Genomic DNA, 24,927 nt, shown 5'->3' with positions numbered 1-24,927 from the left:
AGGCCCTGAGTTCAGTTCCCACCACTACACCAGGTATCCCAACACCACTTGTAACTCTAGCTATTTAGGGGACCCCATATGCATCTGCATTCACACATGCATGTAAATACACACACACACACACACACACACACACACACAACTAAAAGTAAAATAAATATTTTTTTTTAAAAAAATCAACATTGAAGCAATACTTTTATCTAACATACAACCCAATTTAATTTTCAACAATTGCCCTGACAGGATTCCTTGGTAACATGCTTTTCGAAGACCATATGCCACCCTTAGTGGCATGTCTCTTAAGACTTGAATCTAGAACTCTTCCTCAGGCATTCTTTCATGACAATGGCATCTTTAAGGGTACAAGATAGTTAGGGGGGTCGATTTCCTCAGTTTATATTTTTCTGATTTTTTTTCCTTTGTGACAGATTCAGAATATGCATTTTTACAGATATCACCTAAGAGATGTGTCCTGGGTACCTCATATCAGGGGGCTCTTTGTGTCATTTAATTCCCATTGGTAACTTGGGTCATTTTTTCAGGAAAGAGTCTGTCAGATTTCTCTATTGTAAAGGTACCTTTGTTAATCCTTTATAATGATTTTTAAAATCCAAAGATATTTTGAGACTGTATGCATACCCTACTCTTCAACCAAATTTTACTTTAATGCCTATTGATAATTCTTGTCTGAACCAATTATTAGGAACAGCCACAAAATGGTGAGTTTATAATTTCTACCTACATCCTCTTCTCACTTATCCTGTCTTTATACTTAACCTAAAAGTTAAGCCTGAGAACATAGCTCAGTGATACAAAACTTGCCTAGCATATATAAGGATCTGAGTTTCAGTTTCCTAAAAAAAGAGAAGGAAAAAGAAAAGGAGTGGAAATAGATATGTATGGGGGCTTATCACATCTACCACATTTCTGAGGACCTGTCTAAAAAAAAGTTAAAGTGAAAATATGCAGTCTGGTTCCTTTTTAAAAATTAATATGGACTAGACACGGTGACACCTGCCTTTAACCTCAGCACTCAGGAGACAGACCTCTGTAAAGTATGAGCCAGCCTGGTCTACAACGCAAGTTCTAGGTTATCCAGGGCTACACAGTGAGACTCTGTCTCCAAACAAACAACAAAAAACCCACAATGCAGAGCCCAAGAGATGGCTCACTGGGTAAGGGCACCTGCAGCAAGCCTGGCCACTTGAGCTCAGTTCCCTAGACTCCACATAGTGGAATCGAGAACCAGCTCCCTCAGCCTGTCCTCTGACCTCTACACAAAATAAATAAAATGTAAAAGTAATATGTGTTGTAATGTACAACAATTTCCAATGAACAGTTTCCAAATTGTCCATTTCTGATGCTCAGTTTGTCTGAGATTTGGCAATGGTGGGTCCCTTCAAGCTGTATTCTCTTTTGACACATTCTTCCTGTTGTCTACACGAAGTCTCCTTGCTCACTCATATAAGTTCTTTCAAGGGCATCTTAAACTTTCCCTGTCTGCCTCGAACTGAATCGTTACTCCTAACGAATTGGGTTCCTTTTCATGGAGAATGGGTACCCGGGAACCAAGGTTTGGACGCACATAATATATTTCAAGATATTAAAATGTTGCTGTTTACTTAGGTCACCATATGGAAGACTGGTGTGACAGTTTATAATTAGAATTCTAGCATTACCTGTGTGACGTTGGCAACTCCCTTCATTCTAGCAGCCTGCTGCATCATCTGGAAATAAATTGGATAGTAAAGCGTTTACAATTTCCCAGTTTGAGGAAGTATGACAGAAGATATGGTTCCCTCTTCCCCAGGGACACGCTCAAATAAGTAAAAACTGTGCCTACGTTTCAGGGGTTCCAGGCTTCGAAGCCTATTGGCAATTCTGAATTCAGGAATAAGTCATCTCTAGGGTCTCTTCAGAGCTGACATTTTTTTTTGTAAGTGACCGATTGCTGTGAGTAGGAATCCTCACAGACGTCAAAAAGTGGAGAGATTTATATAGTAACGAGGAGGGGGCTAAAAAGAACACAAAGAAAAGAGGCTGTGAGCAACGCGTTGCTCAGCCACGGCGCTCCTGGGGCTCCAAATTTAGCGCAGCCGTCTACTGCCGGAGGGGTTTTTGGCGGGAAGGGCCGCTGGCGGGCGGGGAACGCGGGTCGACCCTACCCGGGACGGGTCGGCGGCGCGGTGCACCCTCCGCTCGGCCCACCAGGGCTCGCTCTTGCCCTTCTGCTGGAAGGCAGGAGGAAGGGGGCGGAGCCGACGGCGACCCCGCCCCCGGCCGCGGCGAGGCCGGAGTAGGCTGAGCTGGGCGCCGCGGCCGGAAGCACAGTGCCCGCCCGAGCCGCGCGCCGCCCCTCCCTCCCGCCACTGACGTCGGCGCTGCTGCGGTAGCCATGGTGACCGGTGGAGGCCCGCCCCCGCCCCCTGCCCCGGCCCCCTGACGTCGGCGCACGTCAGCGCCGGCGCGCGCCTGGCTGGGCCCTGTGGGGCGGGAGGGAAGCAGCTCTGGAGCGAGAACCGCGGCCGTCGCCCAGAGCCTAGCCGCGCCGCCCGCCGCCCTCCTGCCCGCTCCGCGCCGCTCCGCGCCGGCCCGCTCGTTCGCGCTCCAGTTGCCGTGTCCTGCAGCGGGGGCCCAGCATGGTCATGGCGGATGGCCCGAGGCACTTGCAGCGCGGGCCGGTCCGGGTGGGGTTCTACGACATCGAGGGCACGCTGGGCAAGGGCAACTTCGCCGTGGTGAAGCTGGGGCGGCACCGGATCACCAAGACGGAGGTGCGGCTCCGGGGTTCGGCGGGAGCGTGGCGTGGTTGCGCCCCGGGCGGGGGACGGCGGGCCTGGCACTGTGGGGACCGCGGGGTGCAGGTCGGCGGGGAAAGGGGGGGGGTTGTCCCTGGGAAGCCACACTGGCTTCCGTCCCGAGCCTCCCACCCGGGGACCTGGTCTGTGGCCTCGGCTCCCAAGCCCAAGTTCCGCGTCTTCCCGGCTTTCGGCTGGGGGTGGGGTGGGAGGGGAAGTCTCGGTACTCCGGGGCCGCGCGGGGACCAACGTCGCCGGCGGGAGAAGGGGACCGGCAGCTCCCGGACTTGGCGGACGCGGCGCGCGGCCCGGACCAGGAGTCCCTCGCTGCTGGGCGAGGAGGGGGCGCCGCGGACCCGACCGGTGCGGACGGACCGCTGTCCATTTTCTCTGCTTTGGGCCCGCAGGGTCTCTGATTCGGTGCCTGACTGGCTTGATCCCTTGCCGGAGGTGTATATCTAATACTCCAGACAATAGAACTGGTTAAAAATGGTCATCTCAGCTCTGCACCGTCGTCTGGGGTTGTCCCTTTACCAGGTGTGCATACTGGCTCCAAGCACGCATTCCTTAAGCCAGCCACATCAGATGGACTCCTCAGAAAGCCCTCAACTGCTTCCTTGCAGTGACTCCAGCATCCCCACTCCATGGAGCATTCTAATGCACCGCACATATTTTCTCCCCAAGTCTCTGTTCTTACCTAGCCCACCCCCTTCCTTCTATTGCCTCAAGCTGCTCTCCTCGGGGTCTCTATTTTAAGACGTGCAAATTAAATACCTTGGAAAAAACGATCGAAACAAAACCGGTTTTTAGACTACAACCTAGTGGTTTTGACGTACTCTATTCTGCCTTGTGAGTGCCACTGTAGTTTCACAGGTTTTCATTTTCTCTCCCCAGATTTCATCTCGTCCGGGTTTTTTCCCTAGTACGTTCTTAAGAACGTTCTAGCCTTTTAATGTAGAACTTTTCTCCCTAGGATGACTTACGTAAGGTGAAGGGCATTTAAAAGCCTGAGTGTTTTCTTAGCAGTTGCTCTTAAGAAGTTTTGCTTCATGTCCATTTTCATAAAGGAAGATATGTCTGACAGGTCTTCACTTTTTGTTTTGCCTCACGGACCACCTAAATCTGACTTCTTTAGGGCATCAGTACCAAGGTCAAAGTTTTTCCTTTCATAAATTTACCTTGTTATGAATCTAGATTGTTTGTAATGATAATATGAGTATATTGACGTTACCAAATTTTTACATAGCTTAATATGATCCCGGCACTTTTTTTAATGAATATAGTTGTTTCGTTCTTGTAAAGAGCTATGGCCAAATTGTCGTACCTTTGCCTCTGTGTTAAATACAGAGGAAATACCTTAAATTGGTATCTTTTTTAGTCCTTTTCAATAACTGTCAAAAATGTCACATTTACAGAGTCTGTGAACTTTTTGGTTATATTGTTGTGTGGTTGGATACCAAATCTGATAGTTCATTCTATTTTTCTTATTAGCAATATTTGGTGGTCAGCTCTTATTTGCCAGACAGAGTTGAGTTAAAGTGGTATATGAGAGCTGTTTAAGCAGAGCTCATGGTAACTGACACTCTTAAGGGTCACAGTCCTCATGGTGTCCCTTTCAAACTGATATTTCGTAGGAAGCAAGCTAGGGGGCACTGTGGAGTAACACTGCCTGTGACTGTCAGGTCACATTTGATTGAAGACACCTGTCAGATCATGGCAGAGCTTGCAGATCCTAAAGTAAGAGTGTGTGTGTGTGTGTGTGTGTGTGTGTGTGTGTGTGTGTGTGTGTAGTATATGTGTATAAAATTATTTTATGTTAAAAGCTAAAAGTTTAGCCTAGAGATTCCTCTTCCCTCGTGCTGTTCTATTTTTATAGTGGGCAGGTAGGAGCATTTTGTGGTAGCTTTGTGATTGCCGATACTAAGGCATAGAAAGATGAAATGGTATAGCAGTTCTGTAAGGAAGTCTTTGTGGATGTTTCAGTTTGCAGAGTATTCTCTGAAGTTTTATAGGGAAGTTTCATGAAGACTTGCTTAGTAAGAGCTTGGATTCAGTTTCTAAAAGTATAACATTTGTTTTCAGTGAGTTTTTTCTTTAGGAATAATTATTTTTTATTTACTGAATATTTGTATCTGATAAATAGAACCACCATAAAATAGTGAAAATTTTAACTCTTACGTTATTTTAGATTATCACTGCTTAATATACTATATCTAGTTAATTACAGTGAGAAGTTAATATAGTATAAAGAAAACTTTTAGCAAATATGATTGTGTTTCCTGCTTATGGAAACTCCTTTATATACTGTATTTTAGCATTGTAGTTTTATGTGTTTTAGAAGAATCATTTTGTGTGTGTGTGTGTGTGTGTGTGTGTGTGTGTGTGTGTGTGTAAGAGTGAACATGTTGGTCAGAGGACAACTTGCAGGAGCTGGATCTCTCCTTCCACCATGTGGGGGCTAGGGGTCAAACTCAGATAATCAGGGTTGGAATCAAGTGTCTTTACTCTCTGACCATCTTGACACCCCCAAGACAAATCTTAGGGCTTAATTTAAACATTCAAATCATGAATACTTTTATTTTTTATTGGCTCTTCATCTTCTGTTCCATATCAATCATGAAAACAAAGGTATATATTTTTGTAGTGCTTGGGAGAAGTCTGTTTCCCTTTTAGAAAAAAAAATAGTATACAAAAGAGACATTAATTTTGGTCTAAGCTATCAAATGACTTAACACCAAAAAATATAATTACGTCATCTGAAGCAGTATTATTCATGTGCTAGCGCTCTGTAAATTTTGCACACAAAAGGGAAGGCAAGGGGGTGGTAGAATCCAACTTCCTAATATAATACTTCATAAAATCTTTGCAGAGCTGGTTTATGAATTACAGAAGCTAATTTTATAAAATTAGCACAATGGGAAAAGAATAACACCATTTAGGCTATTAAACTATTTTGGGCAATAGTGGTTGCTAGTTTTCTGTTCTATGAATGTCCTTGAGTAGTGTTTCATAAATACTTTATTAGGAACAACTTTTCCCGTCTAGTTAACTGTCGAGTTAGTTCGAGGTGGGGTTGTTTGTTTTGTTTTTGTTGGTTTTGGTTTTTTTTTTTTTTTGGTCTAAGTAAAATTCTAGGAAAATTACTTGTATCCGTAAGCACCCCATTTTCTATTAAAGAATGTTTAGTACAGCAAATATTAAGAATAAAGGAGAGCATGGTACACCAAGAGTATATAGTTTCTCCGCAAGTGAGGGAATACATTGTTCTTAACATGTCACATTGCCTTTTAGTATTTTTAATGCATTGTTTTTTAGATGACAGCACATGATCCATGTCTGTGCCCACACATTTTGCTTATTGTATATAACTTTATAACAGCGTTTTAGTAGGTTAGTATTCTACCTTGTACATAACCCATTTTACTTAGGACTCTTACTGAATATTTTATCATGTCCAGTTTTCAACAACTGACAGGGAACACAATTGTGTACATAGTCAGTGTCTGTGTCGTAAATATTTTTAGGGAGAAGAAATTGCCAGTAATTTTCAGAAGACAAATGACTAAGTGAGAAGATATAATTTTTACATTTGAGAATTTGTATTACTTTATCATTTTTATTATTGAAAATTTTAAAAGTACAGATAAATGAAAATAATTACCTATACTGTCAGTACCCAGAGATAACCATCATTATTATTTTTCTTCAATACCATACTTATTGTGTTGCTACCTCTGAAGTCATATGAAGGGAAATGTTTCAGAAAGTTACCTTATTCATGGCCTTTAGGGGTTAGGCTGCTTACTTACCCCTGAGAGAACTGGACTCAGAATGATTGTCAAAGCCTGTCCGAAAACTTCCTTTGTGCACTGAAAAGTTTACTGTGTGCATTCTGCAAGTTGGATGTTCAGGCATAATTCACAGACCTTAAAGTGTAGAATTTCTTAATGCTTTCCAAAAGCAAAGTTCAAAATTATGTTTTTATAGCAAGGGTAGAACAAAAAAGGTGTATTAACCCATGAGCGTGGTATTTTTTTTTATAATTAATTTTATTTAAAAAATTAATGTGCAATGGTGTTAGATCCCCTGGATCTGGAGTTAGAGACAGTTGTGAGCTACCATGTGAGTACTCGGAACTGAACCTGGGTCCTCTGGGAGAGCAGCCAGTGGAGCCCTCTCTCCAGCCCCTGGCATGGTATTTCTTTAAGAGGTCTTTTAAATACAGTTGGGTTTTAAACTTTGCTTTGACATTCTACAACTCTTTTCAGTAGCCTTGGTATTAGTCTTATGCTGCAAAAATACTCCAGATTTCAAGAAGTAGCTGTAATAGGAGGATCTGTGGCCAGATACCTTAGCCACTAACATTTGAATCTAGGCTTGTATGTGATCTTCTCTTGGATATTGAAATAGGACTCTGATTTGACATTGGACTGTTCTCTAGTTTCTTGGTCCTCAAACAAGTAATAACTGGCAAATTGTTTTGCTAAATATTATTAAAATCATCTCTTCTTTTGGGGAATGGAAAACAAATATTCACAGTTAGAGCTGTATAAATTTTTAATTTTTAAGTGTGTGTGTGTGTGTGTGTGTGTGTGTGTGTGTGTGTGTGTGTGAGAGAGAGAGAGAGAGAGAGAGAGAGAGAGAGAGAGATATGTGGGGAGGGATATGTGCATGCGATGGCACCATGGCACACGTGTGGAAACCAACAGACAATTGTGTAGATTCGGCTCTCTCCTTCAGCTTTTATGTGGGTCCTTGGATTTGAACTCGGGCCATCAGACTTAAATAGCAAGTGCTTTTACCCACTAAGCTGGTCCTGAATTGTGTAAATTTCTCTGCTCTGTAGAAATTTTTAACTTTAACAGAGTTTAGTGTGTTCTGATTTTAAGTTCTCTAAGGAATTCTATCTTGGCACCAGGCAATTAAGAAAACATTTATTTGGAAATCATGAAACTGGCCTCCTTCGACCCACATGATGACATTTGATTTATGACCCACTGCTGATTACAGCATCCTTGGCTTCAAATGGATTACAAAATTCCTTATGGTACCTCTTTTTCCTTTTTTAGTAGACCTTTCACCTTTCCTCCTACATCTTTTTTAAGCAATTTCTGTAAAAGTGTTTTCATTTAAATATTCACATAAAATACTTTCTATCGTTCAAAGAGAAATATTCTTTATATCTAATTATGATAGTTAAAAGATTGGAAGACAAAGGGGAATTTCATCAGAAACTATTTTAAAATATTTAAAGTTCTTTAGACACATTAAGAGATGCATCTTTAGTAAATTAAACTAGGGACAATCCTACTATGTTTTAAGTTCTTAAAAGTAAACACTGTCCACACAGTTCTGCCCAGTTACAGAAGTTAGGCCTGCTCATTATATAGCCATTGGGGAAAAGCCTAGAGAAGAAACTAAAGATTCTCACTTCTGCTCTCAAAACTCAGGAGATGGAGCAGACCCTCTTAATTCACTTGTATTTTATACATTTGCAATATAATAGATGTCACTGTGCATATAACCTGTGTGTTTTATTTCACTTGTTATTAACATCTCCAAGTTTAAAAAAAAAATCTAAGCCAGTGGTTCTTAACCTTCCTAATGCTGCAACCCTTTAATACAGTTCCTCATGCTGTGGTAACCCCAACCATAAAATTACTTTTATAACTATAATTTTGCTATTGTTGTGAATTGTAATGTAAATATCTGATGTGCAGGATATGTGATATACAACCTTTGTGAAAGGATCGCTCTACCACCCCAAGGAATTGTGACCCACAAGTTGAGTATCACTGCCTGAGGCAGCATTAGGAGGCATCTTGCATGTCACTGACCATATTTTATTTACCTAATTTGCTATTACTGAAAATAAAGTACTCTAAGTGCAGTACTCTGAGTGTTCCATACATTTGCATACCTGGTTGTTTCCTCAGAGCAGTTCCATCACAATGGAATTCTTGGATGGAAGAGTCCATCCATTACCTGTCTTATGTATGGCCTGAGATGCCACAATACCCTCCCTCTACAAAAGGTTTAATTACCATTAGGAAGAACACTTTAAGGAATACTACTCTATTGGGTTCTTTTTTTACTTTTATTTTCCAGTAGACAAAATTGCTTACATTTTCTTTGCTTTTTTAATTTGTATTTCTTGGATTACTTTGATTGTGGTATTATGTGATGGCTATTTGCATTTCTCTTGTAAATAGCTTTTGTTGGTGGTGTTCTTTGGCTCTCTTTTAATTGCTTTGTCTTTTGTTTTAGAATTGTTGAAACTTTTTAAAGTGGAATGTTATTTTGAATCACTTCTTTTATAGTCTTAAAAAGTCTCAGTTCATATAATTATTTTCAGCTGTTTGTATTTTTGTATTTAGTGATACATTTAATTTATTTACATGGAAGCCCTTGTCATTAATTCAGATTATTCCCATTGGGTTCTTTTTCAGCACCAAAGTCCTCAGGCTTAGTGGATATGTGATTTTTAAGGACCTTTATAAAGACTGTTGAGTTGCTTCCTAGGAAACTTATAATCTATTCATATTCATACCAAATTTCTACAAAAATGACTGTCTCATCAAAACTTAGTTTATGTAGGCATCTACTTTTTGCTAATATAAAGGTGAAAATGGCATTTTTTGTTTTAAATTCACAGTTTCCTGAGTATGTCTATGGTTGAATAGTCAGCTACTTTATATAGGCTCTAAAGTGATAGTCTTTCTGATTTCTTATGTGTGTCATCCTGCTTTAGAGAGGAAGCCTTGCTTTTGCGGAAGGAATACTATTTTTATTGCTGTAAACCCACTTTGTTTTTAAAAGACTGTGTATATAATGGAGTTAAAGAGTTAAATGATTCCATTAACAACAAAGAGGTCTTTCAGTTAACGGAATCATTTTGACCTTCTTGTCCTAAGTTTAGAACTATTAAAAAGTAGGGAGTGGTATGCAGAGAAAGTTTCTACTTACCTTTGAAATAAACAGAGACTTTAAGTATGCCTTTGAGAAATTCCAAAGTTGTTTTTTTTTTTTTTTAATCAGTCATTCTCACAGACATGATCAGTTCCTGGAGAATAGGAATCCTGTCTGATTGTTTCTGTAGCTGAGGGATAGTATTTGGCATACAATAAATGTGTGATGAGTGAACTTTTTTAAATAGCAAGGAGATTGAATTTGGAATAGAAGACATGAGGTTGTAGTATCTGTCTGTCTGTCCCCTCACTCACCTTAACTTACTAGAGCTTTAGAACCTTTGTAGATGATGTGACTTTCTTCTTTTGGGAGATGAGTGGAGCCAAGAAAGGTTTTGGGGTTTGGACAGAGGGCCTCATGAATGCTAATGTGTAATGCCTTTTGAATCTCAGTTTCATCAGCTTCCACTTATCCTACTTCTTCCATGTATTTGACAGAATTGAGAGATAAATGAGATAAAATGCATTGAAGTGTCTTGTAAAATTAAGAAGTGTTATGCCGTTGGCAGAGCCACCGCCATTATTACTTCATTTCTGAGAAGTTCTTGGCAAAGAGCTCTGTCGAGCTCAGCAGAGATCTTGTGGATCAAAAATCCCACTCTTACATCTGAGCATTAGCTGGGCTGTTTCTGTGCCCCATACATTTAGATGTGGTTATGTGACTGAGTTCTAACTAATGAAATGAGTGAGGCCTGCCCATCAAAATCTCCCAGGAGGACCTTTGAGAGCTTTTTTCTCTTTTCTGGTCAGAATGGAGACAACCTTCAGAGCAACTTTGGCAGCCATACCTTAAACATAGGAAAGCCTTTTTAAGCCACATATGCCTACTAATAATTCCACCCATCTTAGCCTGCTATAATATATCTTTATTTTATAATTAACTTAATTTCACATATCAGCCATGGATTTCCCCGTCCTCCATCCTCCCTTCTCCCACTCCCCAGCCCTCTCCCCAATCCAGCTCCTATTCCCACTTCCTCCAAGGCAAGGTCTCCCCTGGGGAGTCAGCCCAGCCTGGTAGACTCAGCCAGGCAGGTCCAGTCCCCTCCTCCCTATACCAAGGCTGAGCAGAGTGTCCCAGCATAGGCCTTGCTTTAGAGAAGCGTAATCCTCCTACAGTTGTCATACATAAGGAGTAGTGGTGTCCAACTCCACTTCCAGGAGACCCAGTGGCTTCTGACTTCTGCAGGCACCTGCATTTACATGATGCACATGTACACATTTTCAAAATTAAAGCTTGAGTAAAATATATGCACAGAATTTCTTAATAAAAATAACTATGCTTTTTGTTTGTTTGTTTGTTTGTTTGTTTTGAGACAGGGTTTCTCTGTGTTGTTTTGGTGCCTTCCTGGATCACGCTCAGTAGACCAGGCTGGCCTTGAACTCACAGAGATATGCCTGGCTCTGCCTCCTGAGTGCTGAGATTAAAGGCGTGCGCCACAACCCAGCAACTATGCTATTTTTTATGTAATTTCCTTTCTCTCAAATTCTGTTATATGATTTTGACCTATCTTCTAATAGAAGCTTCTTGTTGGTGAGAAAGGTGCTGATATCTAGACTTCCGAAACTGTAGAAAAGACATTTCCTTGAAACATGATGTCTGAAACTCCATGTTACCTTCCTAAAGAAAGTTGAAATTCCAATGTGCCCTTGCCCTTTTATATGGGCAAGTTTTTATAAAAGTTACCTGAAGTAAGTGATCATCCTGGATTCTGTCATATCTTATTAATAAGAATGGGGTCCCTTTAAATGTGTGGGTTGGAGGAAGTTCACTCACAAGGTTAGAGACACTTGCTTCTCATAGTGAGCACAGTATTATCACCATCAGTCCAACAGAGGCTAAGCAGTGTTTGGAATTCTGTCTGCTAGAATGTAAAGAGCACTTTAGAATTGCCTCAGAACTTACTAGAATTCAATATGGGGAGTTTCCAATTACCAAATATCTTATTTAAATCAGATTACCTTATTCCAAATCTATGAATTTCTAAAAGTTAATCCTCTTTAGTTACTTGGGGAAAAAAAACCATACAATTGTTGTTTCTGAATACTTAATCATTCACCTGCAAATTCACCTTCTTTGGATTCCTGTTTAGTTATGACAGAATCAGATCACATTTTCTGAAGTTAAACTCTTTGAAAGTTAAAATTAATATAGTTATTCACATTTGAAGTTTTGTGTTTTATTTTGTTAGTAAGTTTTATTTCAATTGATATTACTTCACATAGATTTAATATTTTACATTTCAGGTTTTTTTGTTTTTTTTTTTTCAAAAATGTACTTTAGTGGGGAGGATCGGGAAGGAGTTTGGGCAGGGAAAAGAATATGATCAAAATATATTGTATGCCGGGCGGTGGTGGCGCACGCCTTTAATCCCAGCACTCGGGAGGCAGAGCCAGGCGGATCTCTGTGAGTTTGAGGACAGCCTGGGCTACCAAGTGAGCTCCAGGAAAGGCGCAAAGCTACACAGAGAAACCCTGTCTCCAAAAACAAAAACAAAAACAAAAAAAAAAAAACAAAAAAAAAAACCAAAACTCTGCCAGACAAAAATCTATTGTGCATTATAAATAGAAGATTAAGAAATGTGTGTTACATAAATGAACATTGAGTTAAGTTTGCTATCAGTGTCAGACACCTGCAGGCGGCATCTCAGATAGCATTTGCTAAGTCTTGACTGGAGGATGTTGACCATTGTATATTAATTGTGTCTATGTGTGTTCTGGGCTACAGGTGGCTATAAAAATAATAGATAAATCTCAGCTGGATGCAGTAAACCTTGAGAAAATCTACCGAGAAGTACAAATAATGAAAATGCTTGATCATCCTCACATAATCAAACTTTATCAGGTATGGCTTAGCCTTATTCTCTTTATGCTTTTCCACATTCAGGTGTCTGTTTTCATTGGAATTTTCACTTTTATGCTAGCTTTTCTAGTCTATAAAAGAAATGTTTTCTTAAGCTAAATGTTATCTCTTTCTATATGTTTCAATTTGTAAAAAATGGAACTAGGAAGCTACTTGGCAATTTAACCTTAAGTTGTCTTTTTTAAACTATTTTAAAAATGGGCAATTGCCCCTGAACTTGCTGGATTTGCAAAAGTGGTGGTACCATAAATAAGAATGTCATATTTTTGTTTATTTGAAAAGCTACTGTTATGTGTTATGAAATAAATACAAAGGCTAAAATAGTGTATTGCTTAGAGACAAACCGTGTAATATGTAGATTCATGTCTTTTTTATGAGTCATAAAAATAAGCCATTTTTAATTTGTTCTATTAGGAAATTTTATAAAGTAAACTGTGTATAAATTTAAGTCATGTTTTAAAAGCAATGTTTTCTTGGATTTTTTTAAAAGCAGTAATTCATATTTATTAATCAATAAACTATTTTTAAAAGTTTCTGTTAATGTACCATATCTTTACATTGAAAATGGCTTTTAATCTGAAAGGTCCCAATATGCTGACCTGTGACTTTGATGCCCTGTGACAGGTGTACCCATGGTATGCTGGACTTAATCTGTGTTAGTTTGTAAGATCACCTGATAAGTTTTCAGAAGTTTTGTGAACGGATAAATATCACATTAGTAGCTCAAACTCAGCACATGTTTATACATAGGAATGAAATTAAAACTCAGAGCCCTTTTCTCAGAGAGTCAGTTTGCTATCACACTACTGCACTCAGGTGGACTACTTAAATGTCCTTGGGATTGTAAGAAAATATTAAAACTTCTAGTTTTATTTATTATGTCCTTGAGTGCATTTTATACTGTGATAACACATATATCATTTGTTCTCTATAGATAGATAGATTTATACATATATGTGTATGTATACACTTGTAAACAATGTTATTGATTGAAAATTCCAACTTATAAAGTTGGAAACCATCAGCTTATGATAAGCCTTCTGTGCATGCAAGAATATGTATATGGTGCCACTCAAAATATTTCCTAAAATTCCAAAACTGTAGCGATCTAATCCAAATTTACCTCAGATTTTCCCCGTAAGCATTTGTTTTACGTTCTGTACTCCTTTGAGATGTACTCGTGAACCATGTTCTGAACTGATTCCCAGGGTTCACGTGGGACCGCCTGCTGTATTTGTCAAGTCGTTACTGTTTGATTTTTTTTAGTTCCAAATTGTCAGCAGCTCTTATTTACTTACTTGCCTTATTTGATGAGGCACAGTGCTAAGCCTGTATTTTAGTGCAAAATTAGCTTTCAGCCTTTCAGGAGACAACTATTAAAAGGATGTTAAAGGGCTAGAGACATAGCTCCTTTGATAAAATATTTGGCATGCAAGCTAGATGACCTCAGTTTGATACCTAGAACTCACAAAAAACTGGGGACCTGAGTTTGATCTCCAGAACCCAGGTAAAAATAGTGGTACACACTCAAAATCCCAGTGTAGTGAGGTGGAAACATGGATCCCTGGCACTTGCAGGGCCTCTGAGCCTAACCTAATCAGTGAGTTTAGCACAAAGAGAATCCCTGTCTCAAAAGACAAAGTGGATGGCTTCTGAGGAAAACCTGAAGCTGACCTATGTCTTGCACACACTTGCACACATGTGCACACACACATGCATAAACATACACATGCACCCACACAAACATGCACATATACCATCACACACATACACACACACACACACACACACACACACACACACACACACAAGTATACAGAAAAACAGTCTAAAAACTGCTTGAGTCTAAGTAGTGTCTCTTCATACAGCAGAAAATTCAAATTTGTAACAATGATACACTTTCTGAACCTAGTAAAGCTAATTTAAATGAAAATACACAGCAGTAGAACTGTGAAGAAGCAGCTTGCAAACAATGCTTTAAAATTACAGTACCTTGGAACAGTGTTAACTAAAGAACACTAGGGAAGAATATTGATGCCACATTGTGCTAGGTCAGCTAAACTATAGCCTTGATAACTTAGCACTCACAGCCTCAAGTGAAGAGAGGATGGAAAGATCTTCAGAACCTCTTTCGCCTGTACTCACCTCCTTAAACTTGAACAGGAATGCATAGGAATCACTTCTGTTAAAATGTCAATTCTAATTCAGCAGTACTGAAATCAGGCCTGAAATTCTGTATTTCTAGCAGGAACTAGCAGCTGCTACTGCTGAGGCCATGGATCCTCACTTAGAACAAGGATTTAACAGTCACAAAAATGGTGGGATGAGTTTATGAGGCTTGTAAAGGTTTCTGACTTCTGAATAGTTCATAACTCCCTCTTTCACTTATAATTTTAATCTGTGTAACCCTAAAGAATGTGGTAAAGCAATCCTCCTGTCTGACTAATGTGGGATCATTTATCAATAGGTAATGGAGACCAAAAGTATGCTGTATCTTGTGACAGAATATGCCAAAAACGGAGAAATTTTTGGTAAGTTTTTTCTTTACTTTTTTGTAACTTGAAGAGTCACTAGCCTGCATGAATGGGGTACTTCATATTAATTTTTCTGATTATTTAAGAATTGATAATATTTTAAGTCTTAAACTAGAATAAAGTGCTAGGTAAGTTAAAATAAGCTTATTTTCTTATATGATATTCAAAGTGTTTCTTAATTTTCTTATTTGTATTAGAGAGTAGATAGTAAAAGATAGGGAGAAACTTGTCATCTGATAAGAGAAATTTTACTTCTTTTTACTTTTTACCATTCTGTTTATTGAGTCCTGTTATGGCTTAGCTTTTGGGAAATTCATTTGTAGCCTGTGTGTAATCTTGTGGCTCTTATGCTTAAGTCAGGCACTCATAGTAGCTGTAAGACCTCAGCTTAAGAGGATTGGTTTCAGGCATTTGGCTGCTTTCAGTTTGGGCTATGATACATAGGTTGCTATGGACATTCATGTTGAGATCTTTCACTTCCACAGTCTACCTTGAAGTAACATTTGCCCTGGCACATAGTGTAAGAACTTTAAAATAATATACATCTGCTTTGCCCTGCTTGACCACTGTGGTTTTGTCATATTGTACTTGGGTCTATTTTATAAACTACAATATAACATTGTTTTTACTGCTAAATCCTTTTTAGCAGATATTTCAATTTTCTTCAAATATCTTATTTATCAGAAGATACCATTTCCACATTCTTCCGTATACATAATTATTTTCACCTTTATTTCTTTGAGAGGATACATAGTTTCATGCAGGGTCATTTTCCTTTGTCCTGAAGGATTTTCTTAGTATTTCTTATAGTACGAGTGATGGAATCCTTCAGTTTTTGTATATCTAAAATAGTCTTTATCCTTTTCTGGTATGGAGGATTGAACTGGAGGTGATTTTACCAATGTTAATATTAATAATTTGATGATAACAGGCTTTTTGTGGTTTTCTTCCAGATTCTTTGGTTTAGTGATCATAAACTGTCTGGACTTGTAAATACAGCATTTTCATTGAATTTAGAAATTCTTCAGCCATTGTTCTCTTAACTGTTATTTCTGTCCCACCTCTTTCTCCACTCCTGCAGAGTCTAGTCCAGTCTCTTCTTTTTAAAAAATTTCCTTTCCCTATGTTTCACTTTAGGTAGTTCTCTGTCTGTGTCTTCAAGCTCACTAGTCTTGTAGTCTGCAGTATCTAATCTAGTTTTCTAGTTAAATATATTTTTCACCTCAGACACTGTACAAATTACAATTTGTTGGAACTGTGTGTGTGTGTGTGTGTGTGTGTGTGTGTGTGTGTGTGTGTGTGTTTATTCCATGTCTTTACTTAGCTTTTGAGCATCTAGGATACAATTACAATAACTTTTAATGTCTATGTCTGCTAATCTTCAGTATCTCTGTTCAGCTCTGAATCAGCTTTGATAAGCTACTGTTCTCCTCTGTTTTGCTCATATTTTTCTGCTTTTTTACGTAAAAGGATAAAGGGATGGGTCTGAAGGACTAATGGTCAAAGAAAACCTCACTGCAATTTGCATAAATATTTGAAAGCATGGTTCTATACATATGGAGAGAAGAGGACTATAAGGATATAGAGAAGAACAAATGCAGAGTCCCTGAGGCCACAGAGTTCTTGGTATGTCTAAGGGTTAGCAAAGAGACCACCATGATTGAGGAGAGGAAAGCAGGAGGGGAGCAGGAGAGAGCAAAGTGAAAGACTAGTAAGAGATGCAGTCAGTAAGGAGCAGACTTAAGGACTTGCATCCATTGTAAAGACTAGCTGCTACTCAGATTTTCAGTGGTTATTCTCATTAAGATTTCAGCATGGTGCTGGAGAGATAGCTCAGTGGTTAAGAGCACTGGCTGCTTTCCCAGAGGATCCAGGTTCAATTCTCAGCACCTATGTGACAGCTGGACTGTAACTCCAGTTCCAGAAAATCTGACACCCTCTTTGGCCTCCATGGGCACCAGGCACATGTGTTGTACAAACATACATGTGGGCAAAACAACCATACACATAAAATAAAATAGACATAAGCAGACAAGTGACTGCCTGAGTTAGCATCTTCAAATCACTGAGACATGCTGCTATTTTCAGAGCAGATTGTAGCTGAAAGGTGTAGAAAATAAAGATCCGGTTAGAGGGCGTTGAAGAAGTTAATGACAGCTCTGTTTAGGATGTAAAGTAGTATAGGGATCGTGTGTGTGTGTGTGTGTGTGTGTGTGTGTGTGTGTGTGTGTGTGTGTGTGTGTGTGTGTTGCACACGTGTAAATGTGAAGGCACAGATTGACATCAGGTATCTTCTTTAGTCATTCTACACCTTTTTAAATTTGAGGCATGGTCTTACTGAAACTGGAACTTGCTGTTTCAGCAACAGTGGCTAACCAGCCAGCCCCAGAGAGTCAGTACCCAAGCATTGAGATTACAGGTGCAAACCGCCATGCCAGATTTTTACATGGGTAATAAGTCCTAAACTCAGATCCTCTCCTGAACCTGTTTTTATATGTGGGTGCAGAGAATCTGAATTCAAGTCTTAATGCTTGCACAACAAGGGCTTAACTGGCTGAGCCATCTCCCCTTTAGCCTTCAGTATATATTTTGAAAGTAAAACCAATTCGATTTCTTGTCAGGTAGAGACCACTTACAGTGGTGTGTGTAATTATGGGAGTAACCAAGATCTAGTTCCTGAGGCACTCAAATTAAAGAGTTAGGAAAAAAGGAAAAAGCCCCAGATGAAACTAGAAAGGAAGAGAAAATGGTTTTCTGGAAACCATGTGAACCAAGCAGTCTCAGGAGGATGATCAAACCTCTATGTCAGGTGACGCTGGTAGACCAAGAACAATGAAGACTGGAAATTTACATTGCCATTTTGCAGTAGCGAGAGCAATTTTAGAGGAGCATCTGAACCAAAAGCTAGATTAAAGGTGTTTAAAGAACAATGGTGAAGTGCACAATACCTTTTCAAACGAGAGAAATGGGGGATAGTTCATAGGTTCAATGAAGTCAAGAGAAGGCTTTATTAGGTCTTGACCCATTTTTTTTTCCGTTTTTTTTTTTTTCTTTCTTTCTTTTTTTTTTTTTTTTTGAGACAGGGTTTCTCTGTGTAGCTTTGCGCCTTTCCTGGAACTCGATTTGGAGACCAGGCTGGCCTCGAACTCACAGAGATCTGCCTGCCTCTGCCTCCCGAGTGCTGGGATTAAAGGTGTGCGCCACCACCACCCGGCCGGTCTTGACCCATTTTTAAAGAATGTGTGTGTGTGTTTGTTTGTTTGTTTTTCAAGACAAGGTTTCTCTGTGTAGCCCTGGCTGTTCTGGAACTCTCTTTGTAGACCAGGCTGGCCTCAAACTCACAGAGATCACCTTCCTCTGCCTCCCAAGTGCTGGGATTAAAGGCATGTGCCACTGCCACCAGGCTAGATTTTGTAATTTTATTAAACTAGAAATGGTTTTACATGTTAGGTGTCATTTTTATAAAAAGGGGATGGTCTTAGTTTTTCTTTTTGTGGAGATCTTCAAAATAAGCTTGAATCACACTCATATATAAATTGAGGCATACTTTGTGGACTTTTACATAAAAAGTTTATTCTTAATGTAAATTATCAATTTAAATTCTGAAACAGAGAATCTGTTTTAGATAGAGAAGTTGGACAGAGAGTTTTAGTTAACTTTCCACTGTGGTACAGTTCATCTGAGTGCTGAATCCAATGAGTAATAGAACTTAATTTTAAAATATGATGAAATCCTTGGATAATATTTACTGTTTAGAATGGAAGACTCTAGAGGAATCAGAGATCATTTAGTACGATTTATTTTTATTTATTTTGGCTTTGTCGTTTATGTGGGTTGCAGCCCAACAGAACTCAATGTCTTTTCTCACAAAAACTATTTCTCTCTCTTTTTTTTAACTTGACTTCATCATGTGCCAAGTCTTCTAAGCTGGGATCCTTGTGTCAGTATTGATTTCATCATCTCCTGCATCCCTTTTCAGATGATTTGAAATGCTGCCTGTTGTGCTTCCTATATGTCTCTCAAAAAACATACATCTCTCTATCCTCCTTTCCCCCCTGTGTGTAATATGCAGTTGTTTAATTGATTCATTTAACAAGGTCTCCACAGTGTTTCCAGAATTATCTGTTTTTCCTCACCCCCTTTCTTCCTCCCTCTCTTTTTCATGTTTGAGGCAAGGTCTCACTGTATAGCACAGGCCTCAAATTTGCCATTCACCAATTCTTCTGCCTCTGCCTCTGCCTCTGCCTTCTTCAGAGTGGTAGGATTCAATAGTGTACCGTTATCCATGATCAGAGTATCTTTCTAAAACACAAGCATAGTCATGTTAGTTATCCTCATGTTCTAAGTTGTTTCAATGACCATTAAATAGAGGTGGGTGTGGAGGAAAGAGTAGTTTTGAAAGTAAGGTAATGGCATAAGAACAGTTGTTAGGAAAAGATTAATTTTCATGTAGCTTCTATATGTGATAATATGCAGTTCAAGAAACATCTACCAAATAGTGAAAAATATGTGTAAGATTTCAAATGAATTGAGCCAAAAATGTGTTAAGTCAGCTGGAGATGTAATAAAAAGAAGTATATAAAAACAGTATTGGAATATGTATTTTGCTATATTTTATTGTTTATCTTTCAGACTTAGGACTTTGGAATCACCTTTTACCTTTACAAGTATTCTTTTAGACCTACTCTGTGCTGGGAGGGTGTGTTATCCTTTTTATTCCATCTTTTTTCACTCTCTTATTTTTGTATTTAGTTGGCCTGCAAACCATACTATGTTCTTGCAAAATGACTTGAAATTGAATCCTTCTGTTTCTGCAGTCATCACCCTAATCTAGGCTTTCATCACCTCATGTCTCAATTTGTGAAGATCTCATGTTTTACCATACCCTATTTCTTCCCGTCAGTACATTTCAGTGTACTGTGTTCGATCTTCCTGAAATAGCTTTATAATGTTACAATGTGTCAATAGCCTTCATGTACCTCACTGTGCTTAAAAACTCTCCAGTCCATACCTCAGTTAGCTGCATTCACTAAGTGGTCATGCCCAGCTATTCCTTGCATAGTTTCTTGATAATCATTAGTGTAGACAACCAAATTGCAGATTATATTATCTGCTTTAGTTAATAGGTCAACTTTTTTTTCTCGTCTCCCCTATCCTCCCTCTTTCCTTTTCTCTCCTTTTTCTTCTCCCTCCTTCCTCTTTGTTTCTATGTCCCAAATTCTAATTTTTGGAAAATGTATGCTTGTGCTAGTGTAAGGAGTAAACTAATTTTTCAAGGTTTGTTGTTTTTACCAGTCTGCCTTCTTTTCTGTTGCCTACTCTTCCTCCAAGGCAACCACATTCACTTCTTTAGCTCATTAATTTGGATTTATTTCCATTTCCCTAATATGCTTATATTTCTGTTTCTAATTTTCCTTTTAAGTACAATATTTTCAGTGCCCCATGAATTTGTCCCCTATGTGTAAAGAAGTATGCTAAGAAGGTATGTGGGACCAGTTGTAGAAGACCTTGTGTGTTAGAATAGGGGGTTAGTATTATTTCTTAGAATGACCATCCTTCAGGCCAAAGGTAGTATATGAATGGATGTTTTAGGCCAAAGGTAGTATATGAATGGATGTTTCAGGCCAAAGTAGATAGTATATGAATGGATGTTTCAGGAAGATAACCCAGTGGTGGTATAGAGTCTGAATTTGAAGGAGAAGAGACAATTTAAGAGACTGTTTTGTTTATATGGAAGGAAAGGTCTGAATTAAGATGTTAGATGTCAGAATCACATGAAAAGATTTTAAGTATGAAATATTTCCAATTCTAGCCGGGCAGTGGTGGCGCATACCTTTAATCCCAGCACCTAGGAGGCAGACCCAGGCAGATCTCTGTGAGTTCAAGGCCAGCCTACTTTACAAAGCAAGATCCAGGACAGGCGCCAAAACTACACAGAGAAGCCTGTCTGGGTGGTGGTGGGGGGGGATTGAAACCAGACCCTTCACTGAAAAAGATATTCAACAACATTAGCTATCAGGGACATACTAATTAAAAACACCAGTAAGACAACATCCGCATCCACTAAAATGGTTTAAACTAGAGATGAATAACACTAAATGGAAGGAAAGCTGTGAAGCAACTAGAACTCTCATTAATTTGGATTTATTTCCATTTCCCTAATACGCTTATATTTCTGTTTCTAATTTTCCTTTTAAGTACAATATTTTCAGTGCCCCATGAATTTGTCCCCTATGTGTAAACAAGTATACTGCAGGTGGAAGTGTAATCTGTGAAACTACTTAGGAAAACAGATAATTTCTTATAACGTTAAACATGTATTTTTCCAGTCACAAAACAGCTCTGTTGCTACATGTTTACTCAGGAAGAGAACAAGTGTTCTTGCAAGTGATTTGTCCATGAATGTTCATAGCAATTCTTTTCATAATACCCAAAGAAGGAGCAATCAGTGAGATAATGTATCCAAAACAATCTGTGATATGGCAATGCAAAGTAAGATGGCTTTGAAGGCAAAAGAAATGCTCTCCTATGCATACAATATCACATAAATAAACCTTACAGGCACCACTGACCAAGAGTCAGGACACAGGTGTACAGTTCATAGCCAGGCATGATGGTCCCAGCACTCAGAAGGCAGAGGAAATATCTCTGTTTGAGACCAGCCTAGTCTATAGAGTGAGTTCAGGACAGCCAGGGCTACACAGAAACCCTGTCTCAAAATTCAAAACAAAACAAAAATTTGCATTGTGTGGTTCCATCTGCATGAGGTTCTACCACAGGCAACAATAATGGATGATTATAGAGGTTGGTAAATGGTTGTCTTTAGAGACAGGAGACTGTAAGAGCCCTTATATCACCTCTTTGTGTACAATGGAAATCTCATAGCTAGATCTGATCATCTCACACAAGACCCTTCTGATGCTCATACTGGTTCTCAAAATAGAACATACATATTTCAGATTTGTGCTTATGTAGGTTGAATATAATTGACCCCCATAAGCTTATAGGGAGTGGCACTATTAGGAGGTGTGGCTTTGTTGCGAAGGCATGGCCTTGTTGGAGGATTTGTGTCACTGTAGGGGCAGGCTTTGAGGTTTCTTATGCTCAAGATACCACCCAGTGACACAGTCCACTTCCTGTTGCCTTCTGATCAAGATGTAGCCAGCACTGTGTCTATGTGCACACCACCATGCTACTCACAATGATGATAATGGACTGAACCTCTGAAACTGCCACCTCAATTAAGTGTTTTCCTTTATAAGAGCTGTTATGTTCATGGTGATTCTTCACAGCAATAGAAACCCTAAGACATTGCTACTGTTGATCTGGAAATCCTTTGTTCTCTGTCTTCCAAGCCTCCTTTCCTTTCTTCCTCCCTCTCTCCCTTCCTTCCTTCCTTCTTTCAAACTAATTGAAGTTCTATCTAATCAAAAGTGCCTCTCAATTCTATCCTTGTTGAGTTCCTCTTAGAAAAGCATTCTAGGTTGTTCTGCACAACTTATATTAATAACTTATCTACAGTATCTACTGTAGATATCTACTTATCTACTGCTTTTCATTATTCTTAAAGTTTTCATGTCTTTTTATTGCTCTTGTGTTTTATTATTGTTTTCTTTGGGTTTCATGCGTAAGGTGTATGTATGTATATGGGTGTGCACAAGTGGAGGCCAGAAGTCAATATTGGATCTCCTCTTATATTACTCTCCGCCACATTCTTTTTTAAAATGGGGTCTCTCACTGAACCTAAAGTTCAGGTCACTCTTTGGGCTACAGGGGCTAGCCAGTTGAGTGCCCAGCAATCTGCTTGTCTCCACCCCACTGCATGGGGATTGCAGATTAGTGGGAGCTACCATGCCCACTTGTTATGTGGAAGTTGAGGGTCCTCAGGCTTGCATAGGAAGTACTTGACTTACTGAGCCATCTTTGCCCTGTTATTTGTTTTGAGACAAGATCTCATGTAGCTCAGGTTAGCCTAAAGCTAATTATGTAGCTCAAAATTACCTTGAACTTCTGGTCTTTGTGCGTTCACCTCCTGAGTGCTTGGGATTGAACCATGACTTCTTATAAGCCAGGCAAGCATTCTACCCGATGAGCTATCTCTAGCACTTCATGTCTGCTTTTCTCTCTGATAGATTGTGAAGTTCTGGTGAGGAGTTAGCAAAATACAAATCATTTTATAGACGCCTGCTGAATGAACAATGTAATAGTCTACTGTGGCCTTTACAGGACTTATTTATTCAGGGAAGCCAAGGAGAGAACGCTGCCAGGTTAAGTAGTCTCAGGCACTTCTTTGTTCAGCTTTTGAAAGGCGTGTTTACTCTTGGGGAGATAAACATGAATGAGGAAATACCAACTGAATCAGGGGAGAAATTGGTTTCCTCTAGAATCTTAAGCAGTTTCTGAGCAGTTAATGGTAGTTCCATCTTCTACTTAACTTTATTCTGACTCTTACACCTCCCTTAAAATATGCATTTTGGAATATTGTGGTAAATGAGAGCATGTGCATTTAATCCTGGTGCTTTTATTTTCTGGTTCTTAAAATACATGATAGATATCATTTTCTGGGTAGCCTGGAATATATAGTAGCAAATGAATTTGCTTTAAAAGACCTTGGCTTTTTCCTTTGGAGTTATAGGTGTGATTAATGAAAGTTATCTAAGAGCTCTGCATTCTTTAGAACTATTTCTCATTTATCCATGTGGTCACGTGCAGTAAGTGGTGCAAAAACCATAGAGCGGTTGCCTCGGCAGACAATTTGGGTTCTGTTCAAACAATTAAACCGGCAGTCAGCAGATTCCGGCCTGGTAATTAAATTACCCAGAGCCTTTGTTTTCAGATTTCTGCCTCTTGATATGCTGTGTCTTTTCAGGCTGAATTTGTGCCTGAGGTTTATTGATTCATTTCCTGTCTTTCCCTTTCAATGGTAACATACTGGGATGCCAGCTGTGATAATTGAAAAGGGCTTTGTTTAAATCAAAATACCTTTAGACACTTAGTTCCTCAGAGAACCGAGAGTCTCCAGTGGCTATTGGTTACTGTCTTAACAGCCTAAAGATAATGTTAAGACAGTGGTTCCATTTGCTTTCTGACTTTAAGTAAACTTGAAGGTGTTACTCACTTTATATAACTACTGTGACTCTCATTTTAACTTTTAGGTTTTGAAAAACTTATTAATTGAGGTCCCAGGGGATAATTACTTAAATTTACCTTCATCTCTCCAGTTTCTTCCATCATTCCTTTAGTTTAGATCTTCATCATTTCTCATTTAATTACTTCAACAGACTAGGGTCTCTGCCTATCAACTAGTCCCGCTTGGGTTACAATGTTACTGTCAAAATGATCCTTCAATCATACCAATCTCCTCTTCCTCAGTTTTCTGCTTCAACTATTTCTGTATCTCCCACTGAGTTCAAATAAAAAGTTAATATAATTGCCTATTCCTATCTTCCTTTCCAGTCCTTTCCTGGGCACATGATCTTTGAATTTTGTTGACTGGACTAAATATGCACATAGGTCTATAGGTAAATGTTGTTCTCATGTGTTTGAATATGGTAGGTGTCAGTGTGGAGAGACTGAAGAGGTGTGCAAATGTTGAGATAAAATTTAACTGTCCTTAGAAAATTTAGGATGGTTCCCTTTGAAGTTTTATTAGATATATGAAACATTGTTATCTTTGAAGATGTCAGATCTTATTGATTATATGTAAATGTAGTCGGCATTTAGAGAAACTAGGAACAGTGCAAAGCGGAGCATGGTTCCTGATT

At 39.1% G+C, this 24,927-nt stretch overlaps 2 protein-coding genes across 11 annotated transcripts in view; one reads left to right on the top strand and one right to left on the bottom strand.

The window, feature by feature from the left end:
* The window catches only part of Btg4 (BTG anti-proliferation factor 4), a 125,213-nt gene extending 122,851 nt beyond the window's left edge, over nt 1–2,362 (bottom strand). Inside the window, exons 1-3 of one of the 2 annotated variants that reach the window (XM_076575359.1) lie at nt 2,166–2,362; nt 1,844–2,015; nt 1,680–1,727 (exon numbers count right to left, since the gene is read on the bottom strand). The gene's annotated coding sequence lies outside the window, so the exon portion shown is untranslated. The remainder of the gene's footprint in view (nt 1–1,679; nt 1,728–1,843; nt 2,016–2,165) is intronic. The other variant, XM_076575360.1, reaches the window with a different exon arrangement.
* Nucleotides 2,363–2,391: 29 nt separating this feature from the next.
* Sik2 (salt inducible kinase 2) overlaps nt 2,392–24,927 on the top strand; it is a 109,408-nt gene continuing 86,872 nt past the window's right edge. For 3 of the 9 annotated variants that reach the window (XR_013052475.1, XR_013052474.1, XR_006074089.2), the window contains exons 1-3: nt 2,447–2,774; nt 12,495–12,611; nt 15,097–15,160. Coding sequence is in view for 4 of the 9 variants with exons in the window: in XM_076575355.1 (XP_076431470.1) it covers nt 2,640–2,774; nt 12,495–12,611; nt 15,097–15,160 (316 nt within the window). In the remaining 5 variants the exon portion in view is untranslated. Of the gene's footprint in view, nt 2,775–12,494; nt 12,612–15,096; nt 15,161–24,927 lie in introns of all 9 variants that reach the window. The other 6 variants (XR_013052476.1, XM_042280919.2, XM_042280917.2 and 3 more) reach the window with 4 other exon arrangements.

The sequence above is a fragment of the Peromyscus maniculatus genome, chromosome 7 (genome assembly GCF_049852395.1).
Source record: "Peromyscus maniculatus bairdii isolate BWxNUB_F1_BW_parent chromosome 7, HU_Pman_BW_mat_3.1, whole genome shotgun sequence".
Classification (NCBI taxonomy): domain Eukaryota; kingdom Metazoa; phylum Chordata; class Mammalia; order Rodentia; family Cricetidae; genus Peromyscus; species Peromyscus maniculatus.
This window is presented reverse-complemented; position numbering and strand designations above follow the sequence as displayed.